The sequence below is a fragment of the Epinephelus fuscoguttatus genome, linkage group LG1 (assembly GCF_011397635.1).
Source record: "Epinephelus fuscoguttatus linkage group LG1, E.fuscoguttatus.final_Chr_v1".
Classification (NCBI taxonomy): domain Eukaryota; kingdom Metazoa; phylum Chordata; class Actinopteri; order Perciformes; family Serranidae; genus Epinephelus; species Epinephelus fuscoguttatus.
Window position 1 is genome coordinate 2,968,673 of NC_064752.1, and position 15,018 is coordinate 2,983,690.

The 15,018-nt window shown below is 46.0% G+C and overlaps 1 protein-coding gene and 1 pseudogene across 2 annotated transcripts in view; one reads left to right on the forward strand and one right to left on the reverse strand.

Moving 5' to 3' along the window:
- Positions 1-15,018, reverse strand: part of LOC125894781 (nuclear factor 7, brain-like) — a 427,838-nt pseudogene that overhangs the window by 199,088 nt on the left and 213,732 nt on the right.
- Positions 1-15,018, forward strand: part of LOC125894638 (metabotropic glutamate receptor 7) — a 410,460-nt gene that overhangs the window by 136,444 nt on the left and 258,998 nt on the right. For both annotated transcript variants that reach the window (XM_049586190.1, XM_049586197.1), the window contains exon 2: positions 3,166-3,382. In XM_049586190.1, coding sequence (XP_049442147.1) covers positions 3,166-3,382 — 217 coding nt within the window. The remainder of the gene's footprint in view (positions 1-3,165; positions 3,383-15,018) is intronic.

The window sequence follows — 15,018 nt, forward strand, 5'->3', positions numbered from 1 at the left end:
CTTAAACATGTTTCAGCTGCGTTTCAAGGACAGCGCCACTAACGCAGCGCAGTTTGGTGAAGACCTGAGGCTCTGCGGCTGCGTCGCTGTGTTCAGCTTCACTGTGACAGGTGACTCTGACCCTCACTGCAGCTTGGTACAAAACCTCAAACACTATCACTTTACTTTGCTCTGTGACTGTCAGGCGTCGTGTGGACCGTCTGAAGCATGACAATACACTGATAAATGAAACTTAAAGACACTGTTTAATCAGCTGACCTTAATCTGTCTGTCTGACCTCCTCTGTTCCTCAGAGGTCAGTTTCTCCTTTTCTTGAAATAGTCCCAATTAAGTCATTTTTAATGTCATAAAGTTCTGATGTCATTTCACTTTCCTTGTATATCTCAGAGACTGCTTTATAATGAAAAACACTGATGACCAGAACAAAACAAGTGTAATGAAATGGAAGAATATATGACAGACTCAAAATCACTGTCAAGCTTGTTCTTGTAATTCTCTGAACACTTTCCTGTGACTATCTGTAAACCAGAGGAGAGAAGCTGGTCAGGATGTTTTTTATGCTCAGTTATCACCGTCCACTGACAGAAATAAGCTTCACTCAGCAGTGAGTGGTGCTGCCCTGGGTTTCACCTCTCAGGCTGCACACAGGTCGCTCTGCCTTAATGGTGGATGTTGTTAAAGCTGCGTGCAACATGAGATGAAGACTGAAGGCACACAGCTGCAAAATCTAGCTCAACACCTCTGTGTGATTCAATGGTGATTAATGCATCCCAGCCAAAATAAATGTTGGAATTATGCCTTTCTGCAAATCACAGATATGTTCAATTTGTATGTTTATGTGACAGCAATGTTTCAACTTTGTTTCAACAACGCTGTGGTTAACGTGGTGTTTAGTTTAAGCAAAAAGATAAAATAAAAGACTTCGTTATGGGCAGGAAAAAAATCATGACTTGGTTTAATTGACCTGATGTTAAGTCACAGTCCCCGCTGGAGACACAGCAGTGTCAGATGCTTTTCCTGGCTCTAGTCCTGCTTAAAAAAAAAGCCATGGGTCCCAAAGAAAAGTCAACATTCTGGGGGGTGAAATGCTGGAAGAAAAGCCACAGGAAGCTTAACATCACCTGTTCGGGGCTGAGATGTCGCAGGCAAAAGAACCAAAGGCAGCTTAAAAAACAAATGTCGGGGGTGAAAGACGCTGGAAAAAACATGATCATCTAGCCTGGAAATCCAGACTGAAATCTAGAAAGATTTAGAGTCTGGCCCTCACCGATACACCCTTCCTACCCAAGTGGCGGCACTAACTGAGGCATATTAAATGCTGCCGCACGCAATTGGATAGCACGATGACCAATCAGAGCAGAAAACAAGGTGACGTATTCATTGCACTAAGCCCCATGTGTTTGCCGACCAGTGGGGCTAACTGATACATTATGCTTTTGCTGTATCCTGTCGGCAAAACAGCAAAAACGTCCTTCCTGGAAGCGAAGGCTTCTAGGGCAGTCTTCTGTTCCTCTCAAGGAGAAAGATAAGTGTAGTTGGCTCAGTGTTTCTTCCAAAGCTAAACTGAATGGACACCGTCCTTCAGCAGCTGCCATCTTGGCTGTTTACTTTTAGACTCCTATGGTGCAGCGCTGTCATCATCATGTTACGCCCGCCCAGAGTCCGCCTCTGTCAGACAGACTGATCTGATTGGTCCGATGGTGATTCAGCGCTCTCTGCTCGTCGGGGCCAGATCCCCGTGCAGAGCAAATCTGAATTTGCTGGGGGCGGGGCATCTGGATTTCCAGGTTAGTGATGACAGTTTGTTTGTTGGTCTCAAGCAGAGGTCTGTAGCTTGACAGGCGAGGTGTCACTCCGTCCACCGTCCCCTCCACCTCCTGATGATGAATTCAGATGATGTTACTTTGGAAATACTGACATGACACATATGCAACATATAAGTGTAATGTATTTGTGGTTTGCAGGAACATTTGATGCCAACAGTTACTTCTGCTGACTGGGCTGTGAGATCCCAGCAGTATATAAATATATATTTATAAATATGCATAAACTGAATATCCTGAAACCAGGCTGACTGTCTGCAGTCTGGATGTAACGATGGACACAGTGTGATGCAGTATGGCGCAGAAACAGAAGGTCTGCTCCAGCACGACTTGTTTTACCAAACAACACATGAACTCTTGAAGCAGATATTTCCTCTGTGGACCCAGAGTGAGTCTGCACCTGCTGCAGGACCACACTGAGCACCTCAGTTTAAAGACGCTGTGGGTGATTGACAGGAACTTGTGTGAGTGTTTGACCTGCTCCACACACACAGCAACACTGCTCTGCATACAGCCAACTTTAACCTGGACATAAAGTGAGTGAGCGCTGGGATCAGAGGGTAATTGGAGGAAGAAATATCTGCTGAGGGAGGATTTGCAACTTTAAGAGTTTTCCTGAGGGATGGAATTTAATCTTCACCGTCCATTAGTGACGACCCTGACGGACAGAGATCAGATAATCCCTGACCTCTCACACAGTCTAATTACCGTCAACACGTTTACTCTTCACTGTGTTAAACTCATTTTGCAGCAAACAGAGGGAATCCCCTCTTCATCTCCTGCCTTCATCCTCATCTTCATACAGACACAGTGAGAGCAGCGGCTCTGAGGGAAACTTTCCTTTAACACGAACTAACTCTGTTTCCACTTCATGAAGCTGCAGCTCCACATTTTAAAGACACTGCAGGAACATTTCACTCACACTGACATGTTTACAGGGATTTTAAAAGACTGACACAATAAATCATTTCCTCTGATGTCATGGAAACGTAGATGATGTTGAATTGATATTTACCAGTAATATATAAACGTCAGTTTTAAGATCTGGAGTCTGTGAGGATTTGCTCTGTTGCACCGAGCCCCCTGTGGCCAGTGGATGAACTGCAGCTTTTGGCACATGTGCATTACGGCGCTCGTCAGCCCTGGAGGTTGTCGCTTGGTTTAACATTGTGATGGTGTCTGATATTTAATGTTTGGCCTTTTTAAAACCCTCACACATCCAGACATACTGAGCAGCACAGCCCTACCTCACATTCATACAGTACGCTGCTCTGTCCCCAGTCCTCGATGACGCTCCGACCATCCTGACTCCTCATCCTCTCTCTCCCCTCTCTCCTTCCAGATCCCTCAGATCAGCTATGCATCCACGGCACCGGAGCTCAGTGACGACCGGCGGTACGACTTCTTCTCTCGGGTGGTCCCTCCGGACAGTTTCCAGGCCCAGGCCATGGTGGACATCGTCAAGGCCATGGGCTGGAACTACGTCTCCACTGTGGCGTCAGAGGGCAGCTACGGGGAGAAAGGAGTGGACGCCTTCATGCAGCTCTCCAGGGAAGCAGGTAAGATGCTGATCAGTTTCTGTAGCGACGATCAATCGGAAAAGAGGCCGTTTTGTTACCTGGTCACCAGGTTGACACTTTGTTGCACTGTCAGTGTCCCAGCAGGGGGCGCAGTTATTTATTAACATGACGGAGTTTGTGACTCTACGGTACAGTACGGTTCAGTTCAGTACGCTTTGTGTGGATGGTCCCAACAGAAGCGTTCCTTAGCGTCCCCATGTTTGGTCCCCCCTCTGTTGGGCTACCTAGCACACACATCTGGTACTAAAAGGTGTGTTTCTCCATGTAGACGTAAAAACAAAAGCAGATCAGTTATCAATTGTGGAGTCACAGGAGCCTGAAGGGAATTAATTAGAGTGTACAGTGATGTTGATCGCTCCCTGAATAATCTCAGTGACATTTAGAACGATCTGATGACTCTTCACAACTCACCAGTTAGGATGTGACCTGACATTTATGTGCTGCAGTTTTTAGAGGATTATTAAAGGACACAGCGCTGCCAGGGAGCACAGAGGACGCCCCGAGAAATCTTTTAACTGTGCCAACAGCAAACACTGGCCCAGTATTTTCACATGGATAAGACCTTGATCATTGATCTGTGCTGCTTTTTGAAGCGTGATTTGATAAAATGAATTGCACAGTGGTCCTTCTCAGCGTCACCCCGAGCTGCGTTCAATCTCTTTATCTGTGCAACAGGTTGAGTTTGAGACAATATTCAGGACAGTTACAGACACGAGGTGATCATTACCAGACTCAAAGTTTAATAGCTGTAGTTTTACAAATCACTGAGACAATAAGTGTCATCATCTGCGACTTCTCTCAGACTTCAGAGCTGCTTTTATCACCTTGTTAATCACTCTTAGTGTTGACACGCACTCTAACTTTGCCAGTCAGGAGCTACTGTTGGTGTCTTCCATTTAATAATTGAATGCACTTTATTTCCAGCTGCCTTTCACAACACTCAAGGTCACCTTACAGACACCTTACAGAGAAAATAACAGCAGATTAAAAAGGTCAACAAGATGAGAAATAGAGTCACATAAGAAAATAAATAATAAGATAATAATAACATTCAGTAAAACAAGTTTACAGTGAATAAAATTCAGTGTCAGTAGTGGGTGTGTGTGGCTGGATGGACAGGAGTCAGACTGATTTGAAAGAGGTGAGTTATGAGGCGGGATTTAAAAGTGAAGACAGAGTTGATGTTACGAATGTCCGATGGGAGGAGCTGCAGAGGCGAGGGGCGGAGCAGCTGAAGGCTTCATACCCCATGGCGGTCAGGCGAGCTATGGGGACAGTGAGGTGGATTTAAGACACAGACCTGAGAGTGAAGGTGGGGGTGTGGACGTGCAGGAGTTGGGAGAGGTACAGAGGAGCGAGGTTGTGGACGACCTTAAAGGTGAGGAGTAAGATCTTAAAGTCAATGTCGATGCAGCTGCACCCGAATGTCAGAATTTCTGAGCTCCCAGTTAGAAATTTCAACCAGAACGCCCCCTGACATCAGAAATTTAGCGGAGAAAGTTGAACCTCATGAATCGGTGGTGCATCCGTGGCTCAGTGCATAAACAGCAGTGAAAGGTGAAGTGATGAACTGTTTGAGCACTTCTGTCAACTTGTGTCTCATTAAAACAGTCGTACTCACAGTTCAGTCCAGCTTCTACCTGTGGATGTGTTGCGACAGTGTTAGTGTGCACTAGATAAAGTGTAATGTGTCGTCAGGTGTTGTTGCTAACAGCGGTCACTTTAACAACTTCTTGGTTTTCTGTCTTTTTGTACTGGAGTGCAGTCAGCATTTTATCCTTCATAGTTTTAGTCTAGTTTTAGTTGACGACAGCAACTCAAAACATTTCAGTCAACAAAACGCCATGACATCTTAGTTGACTTATAGTCATTTGCTCTCATTTCATCTCTGTCAGAGAAAACTGATCTGAGTTCAGACTGTTTACTTACAGCACAGCTACACTCACAGATAACTGAGCCTCCTACCTGCCTGTCAAACACCATCAACCCACAAACCTTCTCCAGTCCGGACTGAGTGGAGTCCTGCGGGGTGGAGCTGTGAAGGCTGCGAGCGGAGCTAGCTGCTAACAACCACCGCTGCAACTAACAAACTGAAATAGATTTCATCTTAGTTATTATCAAGATCTATTTTTAGCTCGTCATCATCTTGTCTTAATCATGGAAAGAAAGGTCGTTGACTCATAGTTTTCGTTGATGACATTAACACTGTGTGTACCATCATTTCCAGCTCTGACTCCTGACTGTTGAGGTCAGTTAAATGCAGCATATCAGCTTGAGGATGCTTTATGAGCACGGCCTCTGATTCTTCAGCATGTGCTAATATTGGGACGGATATATGTGTGTTTTACTCCTCGTGCATAGAAATGCATTGTAACAATGCAGTGTGAGAAAGTAACAGCCGGACCTCACACACAGTGTCACAGGACTGTACTGCTGACAGCACATTAAACATTCAGTCACTGAGCTGTGTCCCTGCAGACTGTGTGACAGGAGATACGCTTTTATGGTTAATATGGCTCCAGCTCTGCAGTCTGCTGTTACAGGTCTGCTGTTACAGGTCTGCCGTCAGTCAGTCAGGACCGCGCTGAGATTCAAAGATGGATGATAAATCCATGAGAGGTGCATCATTAGGAGAGTCTGGTCTTTGTGCAGATGATGTAATTGCCCCTAAATCCTCTTATTTCTGATGCTATCAATCCCAGAATACGTTCTGCGCCTTCTTAGATGACTATTATGAAATATCTGATAGAGGAGCTGTGTGTGTGTGTGTGTGTGTGTGTGTATGTGTGTGTGTGTGTGTGAGAAATGTGCTCAGGTCTTTGTGGGTTATCTGCAGATTTGTGAGTAATCCACCATGTATTGATTGCGGGAGGTTCCTTCTATCAGTCGACACACACACACACACACACACACACACACACATGTAAACTCTTTCACACACACCGACACACAGCGGCGGTAATATAATTAGACGGCGTTGGTTTCCAGCAGGGTGTTGAAGATAGGAGCCTACACACACACACACACACACACACATCCAGAGTGATTAGTCAGGTGGTGGGAGACTGATTAGCAGGGAAACAGTTTCTCTCTTATCTAAAGTTTTCTCAGCTTCTCTCTCAACTTCTCTTCGTCTCAGCAGTCGTTGAGTCGACTCTGATGAACTAACCGCCACCGCAGAGTCAGAACAAAGTGACATCCTGGCGTACACGCGCTGTGAGGACAGACTGGAGTATCATATCTAGGTTGATGGATATTTGGATATTTACATGTCACAGTCCAGAGTCTCCCAGCAGACAGTCGATCATATCTCTCCTCGTTCATTGCAGAAGTGTCAGGTGTGCAGGGAGACATCCCACCCTGATCCTGACCACAGACACTGATCAGGTATTGATTGTTAATTGGCCATAGACTGTTTTAAACTTGAAACATGAACATCCTTAATGGTCCCTCTGCAGTTCCTGCTGAAATCAGGGAACCTTAAAAAGAAGGAAGGGTCATGACATCAGTCAACATGTTTCCATGACATCAGAGAAAATGGGTTTAATGTGTCGGTACGACTAAAACCGCACTTTTAAAAAACACGTAAACATGTTAGTGTGACTGAAACTGAAACATAATTTTTCGGCCCGATATATATCGAACCACGTAGCTATCAGCTGTGCGGTCGAGGTCGGACTGGAGACGTAACCACTGAAAAGATAAATAGGTAGCCTGCCTGCTGTCTGTTTGTAACGTCACTGTTTCAAACAGAAAACATTTTTTACATTGTGATATTTACTGGAAATGATAATATGACCAACAGCAGTAGCCTAGTTTTTTATTAGCAGAATTCATTTCACTCCCCAGAAACGTTCGGCTCCCTGGCGATCTCTCTTCAGCCAGCCTCCACCTCATTTAGGTTCTTGTAGTGACATAAGAAGGTACGGTGTCATCATTCCTCATCTTAACTTCATGAATCAGCTGTTCCTCATCCACTGTGGTGATTTCAAAGCCAGTGACAGATTTAAATAGAAACACAGCATCCAACAACACTTCAGCGTACAATTCAAAGTGTTGCCATGTTGGCGCAGTTTAAGTTTTTTTGCCATGTCTCCTCTTGTCGCCCCAAAACACATGAACTTTGTTGTAAACAAACACTGCTTGTGCCGCTCTGCCCCGAAATCTGACCTCCCCGTTGCTGTCCTTGGCTCACTGCAGGTCGGACAGTAGCAGCTCTGTTTGTTAATTTATAAACATAGTATTATTATGTTAATCATGTTGCTTATTACTAAAGCAATGTAAGTTGGATTTAGCGCCATGATGCCCCAGCGCAGGACTTTTTACTTTGCCAGAACACGTCATAATGACAAATGCTGCTTCAGCCGGTTTGCATTGATTCAAACTGGTTTAAGCTCGTTCACCAAAACGGAAATTGAACCAATTTTACTAAATAAGACACAACGCACTGAAAACAATTGTTCCCACATTATCACCATTCATTAATTAAACACACACAAAATGAAACTCAGATTTTATTGCAGAAGAAAAGAAAATCCATGTTTTCCAGAAACGTCTCTTTTCTTTGGAAAGAACGAGTTCCCGATCCACTAAGTAATAAAAGTATATGAGACATCGGAGAAGATGTATTCTACTTTTCATACACACGCAGTAGATAGTCGATATATACACCATGTTATGAGACGTCTTTTTCTGCAGAGCAGGGAGTATCGACAGGTTGACATGGAGGAACCGTTTTCATTGTGTAATTGTCTCAGTCAGTTGTTTTATGTGAAGACTGAAACTCTGAAGATTTCATTTTCACAGATCTGCTTCGAGATAAAAACGAGCTCAAAAAGTGCAGAACGTATAATCGATGCTCGCCCTTGTTAGGCTGGAAGTGTATGCTCAACTGTCTTGTAGATGGAAGTAAGTACTCCATAGCTTTAATTAAGAATAAATGAGCACATAAATAAAGTCTGTTTCAGCAGGAGCTGCGCTCGTTAACTGGATTTCATGTCTTAGCACTGGCCTCAGTCAGGCCACAATGCTGTTAGTGAAACCTTTGAGTTTAACCAAACCTGCGTCTGCAGTCTGACACTTGGAGTATAAAGCATGTACCAAAAACACAGTTTCAGATCTGTTTGTGTTTGGACATGAGGTAAAAGCCAAACCGCACACGTGAGGAAGAAACTGTGGTGTCAGAGGGGTTTCCTGATCAGAGGTTATTGCTCCGCAGCTCCTGGAACACAGACACGTTTGTAAGACCCTGAGGAACCTGCCCTTATTATCTCTGAATCAGCAGCATTGTGAAGAAAAACGCTGAGAGATATTTGCTTTTCATTCCTTCAGAGGTTGAGAATGCTGACTGGGTAACTGAGGCCCGTAATACCATCTGAGCAGAGTCCTGGCAGCAGATAACAGGAGGGAATAATGTCTCCCAGCTATTTGCCATGTGGAGCATTAGAGTCAAGCTAAAAATCACATGAGGCGTGAACAGAACCTGCAGCTACTGTTTGGTTTGAGATTAAACTGTTTTCATTGTTTGGTTTCTGACATGAGCTGTGTTGACATCATCAGCAATATTCATGAAATTACACATCTCACATTCGGCCGCGATATCACAGCGTGGACAAATCTGACTGATGGTTTATTACTCTTCAGGAACACCAAAGCGACGTGGCTGCATGTGACACTGAAACAGCAGGTTAGCCTCAAGCTAGTCTGACTGACAGGATGTAGACTGTGGCTATAAACCTGCCTTTGGGTCATTGGTTTCAGACGGCATTCTCCCTCCGTCTGCTATCAGTGTGTTGCTGTTTTCAAAATCCCCTTTGGGGGCATCCAAATTATGGATTATGCAACAAGGCACACCTGCTTTGTTCTGTCGGTGAATAGTTGTAAAGATCTGCAACAAATGAAACAACTTAAAAAACCTTGGAAAGCCAGACTCTGTCTCACAGGACTTTCATACCTGATGTTGATCTGTTTTCTGACACAGCCACTTGGAGCTGATTTGCCACATCTTTCAAAAGGTCTTCAGTCAAATGATACCTGAATATGATCACTTACGCACAGCGGTTCTGATCTTTGGCCATCCTGACTCACTGGATCAGCAAACTTTCTATTGCCTCTGCGAACGCAGCAGCTCTCCTCCCAGAGAGTCATCCCGGTTAGCACAGGCTAACACCCAACACTGAGCCGTTAAACGGTCCCAACAAACAGTGCCAACACCGAAACGACTCGACTTTGTTGGTGAACGCAATTCTAATCATTAGGTAACATGAGCAGTGTGATGCTAATCGTTAGCCCTGTCACTGTGTACGATCCCCTTGACAGTATTTTGCGAGGGCACTGTTGCTGCATCCTCGGCTTAGCACCACCCAGGATGATTGTGATTGGTTTAGAGAATAACAAGCCAACAAGCCAGAATGTTTTTTTCCCCTACAGCAGAAAGGTGATGGGTTACCTCAGACCTTTCTCGAGTCTTGACTCAGCGCTGTGTAGCCTTAAACATGCAGGAGTTAACTGAGAAATCTTTGTAAATAATATCAATGATAATGTTGCCAAGGATTCAGTGAGCTATAAAATAAGACGGATTTTATTCATCCTTTATTAGATTCAGGCAGCACAGTGGTGCAGTGGCTTACACTGTCTCCTCACAGCAAGACGGTTTGCAGTCCGAATATGTCGACCGGCTGGAGCCCCTGTGTGGAGTTTGCATGTTCTCCCCGTGTCAGCGTGGGTTTCCTCCAGGTGCTCTGACATGTTCTCCTCGTGTCAGCGTGGGTTTCCTCCAGGTGCTCTGACATGTTCTCCCTGTGTCAGCGTGGGTTTCCTCCAGGTGCTCTGACATGTTCTCCTCATGTCAGCGTGGGTTTCCTCCAGGTGCTCTGACATGTTCTCCCTGTGTCAGCGTGGGTTTCCTCCAGGTGCTCTGACATGTTCTCCCTGTGTCAGTGTGGGTTTCCTCCAGGTGCTCTGACATGTTCTCCCTGTGTCAGCGTGGGTTTCCTCCAGGTGCTCTGACATGTTCTCCTCGTGTCAGCGTGGGTTTCCTCCAGGTGCTCTGACATGTTCTCCCCATGTCAGCGTGGGTTTCCTCCAGGTGCTCTGACATGTTCTCCCCATGTCAGCGTGGGTTTCCTCCAGGTGCTCTGACATGTTCTCCCCGTGTCAGCGTGGGTTTCCTCCAGGTGCTCTGACATGTTCTCCCCGTGTCAGCGTGGGTTTCCTCCAGATGCTCTGACATGTTCTCCCTGTGTCAGCGTGGGTTTCCTCCAGATGCTCTGACATGTTCTCCCCGTGTCAGCGTGGGTTTCCTCCAGGTGCTCTGACATGTTCTACCCGTGTCAGCGTGGGTTTCCTCCAGATGCTCTGACATGTTCTACCCGTGTCAGCGTGGGTTTCCTCCAGGTATGTTCTACCCGTGTCAGCGTGGGTTTCCTCCAGGTGCTCTGACATGTTCTCCCCGTGTCAGCGTGGGTTTCCTCCAGGTGCTCTGACATGTTCTCCCCGTGTCAGCGTGGGTTTCCTCCAGATGCTCTGACATGTTCTCCCTGTGTCAGCGTGGGTTTCCTCCAGATGCTCTGACATGTTCTACCCGTGTCAGCGTGGGTTTTCTCCAGGAGCTCTGACATGTTCTACCCGTGTCAGCGTGGGTTTCCTCCAGATGCTCTGACATGTTCTACCCGTGTCAGCGTGGGTTTCCTCCAGGTGCGTTCTACCCGTGTCAGCGTGGGTTTCCTCCAGATGCTCTGACATGTTCTACTCGTGTCAGCGTGGGTTTCCTCCAGGTGCTCTGACATGTTCTCCCCGTGTCAGTGTGGGCTTCCTCCAGGTGCTCTGACATGTTCTACTCGTGTCAGCGTGGGTTTCCTCCAGATGCTCTGACATGTTCTACTCGTGTCAGTGTGGGTTTCCTCCAGGTGCTCTGACATGTTCTACCCGTGTCAGCGTGGGTTTCCTCCAGGTGCTCTGACATGTTCTACTCGTGTCAGCGTGGGTTTCCTCCAGGTGCTCTGACATGTTCTCCCCGTGTCAGCGTGGGTTTCCTCCAGATGCTCTGACATGTTCTACTCGTGTCAGCGTGGGTTTCCTCCAGGTGCTCTGACATGTTCTACCCGTGTCAGCGTGGGTTTCCTCCAGATGCTCTGACATGTTCTCCCTGTGTCAGCGTGGGTTTCCTCCAGGTGCGTTCCACCCGTGAGACCGTGGGTTTCCTCCAGATGCTCCAGCTTCCTCCCACAGTCCAAAGACATGCAGGTTAATTGTAATTAATTAATTAATTAATTACATTTGATTTAGATTGGATTAGATTGCAGTAAGATGCATTTTTCCTGTAATTTAGAAGCTGATTTATGGACGTTTATTTGAGATAATCTTGAAAAAGTTTAAATCATAGTGAATCATGAGAAACGCATAAATGAACAAACATCTGAAACATAAGAGAGACCAGCCAACAGATCAGCAGCGTTGTCGGCCCAGTGCAGACTGATGGTCTTTCGTGCTCCTGGTCGGTCGTTTGTCTGCACGCTTCTCAGAAGATTAATGTAGATGAAACAAAATGAAATTAATTTCATGGAGCAGAGACTTTTGGATTCTGTTGTTGGAAGAGAAGAGCAGTCTCGTCGTCTGCTGAAACTTTGACCAAAGCTCGTTTAAAGTTACAGATTTTTCCATTCTGACCTTTTGTTTGAACGTCAGGATGTGCAGGACGGATTTCTCTGCAGACGCTCTTGAGAAGTGAATTCCATCAGTGTTTCATTCAGGTTTCAAAGTGATGCTCTGCTGCAGGGATGTCGGCTTGTTTACTTCCACCTACAGCCCACATCCATCTCCATGGACATTTGTCGTGTTCTGCTCAGACTCCTCAGGTCTTGTTTCCATGGCGGCTCCATCACTCGTCTCTGCAGCTGTTTGCCTCTTCATCCTCCTCCATCTTCTGTCTAAACAGCCGTCCCCCTCACTGTGTTTATTTATAAATTCATTAGTCTGGAGAAATATTAGAAGCAACACACCAGTTAATGCAGCACATAATTCTTCTATTTGATTACCTGGGAACCCCGGATGGCGTGCATCAGCCTTTTATTAGCCTCCTCTGCTCCCATAAACACAGAGTGGTGACACATACTTATCACCAGCGCGGGGGTGGAGGTGGGGGTGAGGGTGCTAAAAAAGAAAGGAGAGGTGGTTTCACTTTACTTCATCAGACCATGGTGTGTTACTCGGCGAATGATAACCAGTCTGAAGCGATTCAGGGGGAGATCAGTCAGCGAGAGGAAACACGCTGCACGGCGTCAGTGTTCAGTAATATAGTTCATGGCTGCTCAGGCTGTACTAATGTTTCCTCAGCTTATCTCAGAGCAGCGAGGCCGCCATTCATCAAACTAACTCATCTGCTCTCCTCTAAATATTCTGTTCTGTAAAACAAATCCATCGCTTCTTCTTCTTTCTTCCCCTCAGCTCAGTCATGATCACCAAACAGCAGTGTTTCTCCATCTCTGCAGTGACACTGACTGATCCCTTTTCATGCTTCGCTCTTTTGTTTCAGCGCACAAGCAAATTCCACATTTGATGCTGAGTCATTTCCAAACGAGCGTTTTAAAAAGGAGCTTAGCGGCGTCCCGCGGGCTGCAGTATTGAGTCGAAGCGACATCGATATTTCAAGGTGCAGCCTTCATGTGAACTGTCATCATTCTGTAGAATTCAAAGAGGATGCAGTCGACTGCTTTGATGCACATCAGCTCCACACCAAGCATGGAGGGAGAGAAGAGAGGAAAGAGCGTGTTTGTGTTTAGTGGTCAGCTTAGTGCAGTAAAGATCTGCATAAAGATCTGAGGAAACATAAAACAGGTGTCGTCACATTTAAATACTCTGCCAACAGTTGCATCAGATCAGCGTCACTTCACAGACACTGAAGACGCTGATCCTGCAGCTCAGACACCAGAAGAAGATTCTAGCATTATGCTTTTCTGGAAAAACACAAGTAGGTTACTTTTGTGCGTTTTATATGTATCATGTCAGCGTTGTTTATCGTGATGTAGTGAATGAGCTGACTGTCAGCAGGAGGTGGAGGGGAGGGTGGATGATGTGACACCTCAGAGAGACGCCAGCCGAGCTGCAGACCGCTGTTCAACACCAACTAACAGCAACAGTGGTTGTTATGGCTCCTCACCATCGATAGGCATCATGTCTTCACTCTGTCCGTCTGTCCGTCTGTCCCATCCTTATGAACACAGTGTCTCAAGAACGCCTTGTGGAAATTTCTTCGAATTTGGCACAAACGTCCACTTGGACTGAAGAATTAACTGGTTAGAATTTGGTGGTTGAAGGTCAAAGGTCAGTGTGACTTCATAAAATATGTTTCTGTCCATAACTGAAGAATTCATTCACTGATCATGTCCAAACTTGACACAAATGCCTGACAGGATAAAGTAATGAAGGTCAAAAGGTCAAAGATCAGCTTGACTGTGACATCATCATGTTTTAACGTCATATCTCAGGAACAGAAGGGGAGACATTTGGTCAGATACTGAATTGGTGACTCTAATCTTGAAACTGTGCTGATTGTATAGATCTTCTGTGTGTGAAGCATCCATGTTTTCACTGACATGGATGGAGACTGTCAGAGACACTGGACTGGTGGGCGGAGTCATACAACCACAGGGTGGACTGGTGGGTGGAGTCATACAACCACAGGGTGGACTGGTGGGCGGAGTCACACAACCACTGGATGGGCTGGTGGGCGGAGTCATACAACCACAGGGTGGAGTGGTGGGCGGAGTCATACAACCACAGGGTGGACTGGTGGGTGGAGTCATACAACCACAGGGTGGGCTGGTGGGCGGAGTCATACAACCACAGGGTGGAGTGGTGGGCGGAGTCATACAACCACAGGGTGGACTGGTGGGCGGAGTCATACAACCACAGGGTGGGCTGGTCGGCACTAGTCTGGGGCTGTTTAGTGGCCGTTTTGGTAAGAAACCGGAACCAGGGCGAGAGAGACAGGATCCGGAATTCGATGGATGCGCTTTTCCGTCAAAATAAAAGCACCAAGCTAATAAAAATGCGGTGAAACTTTTTAATTTAAAGAATATAATTTACAAGAAAAGCCCCAAGCCATTAAGTTAACATTTTTCTTTTATTGTAAATCGATGGTGCACCAGAATTTCAAGTTTTACTTTGGTGAATTTGGTGAATTCCGGATCCGCTCTCTAGACCGGAACCAGAATCCAGACAAAATTCAGAGTGAATGGAAATCAGGCTGTTCACCGTACGTGAAGAGCCTGGTGACGCGAGGCTAGGTGGGCGGAGTCATACAACCTCTTGGTGGTAATTCTAGTTTTTTTAGTCATCGCTGTGTTTCCAGCAGGGCTTGTGTCCCAGAACTGGCAGAGTTCCCACATTCATGGAAAAACCTGGAAAAGTCACAGAGTTTTAAGCCTGACCAAGATGTTTTCCTGATGGTTACCAGGTGGTTTTTGTGCTTGAATGTCACCACGTTAACCACATTATGTCTGTCGCCTACTGTTTATTCTCCACACATCACCCTGCACGTCGCTGCTTTTTGCACTTCTGGTTTGAAGCTAAACTGCATTTCATTGTCTCAGTAGTTTCAGCCAGCCTGTGCTCAG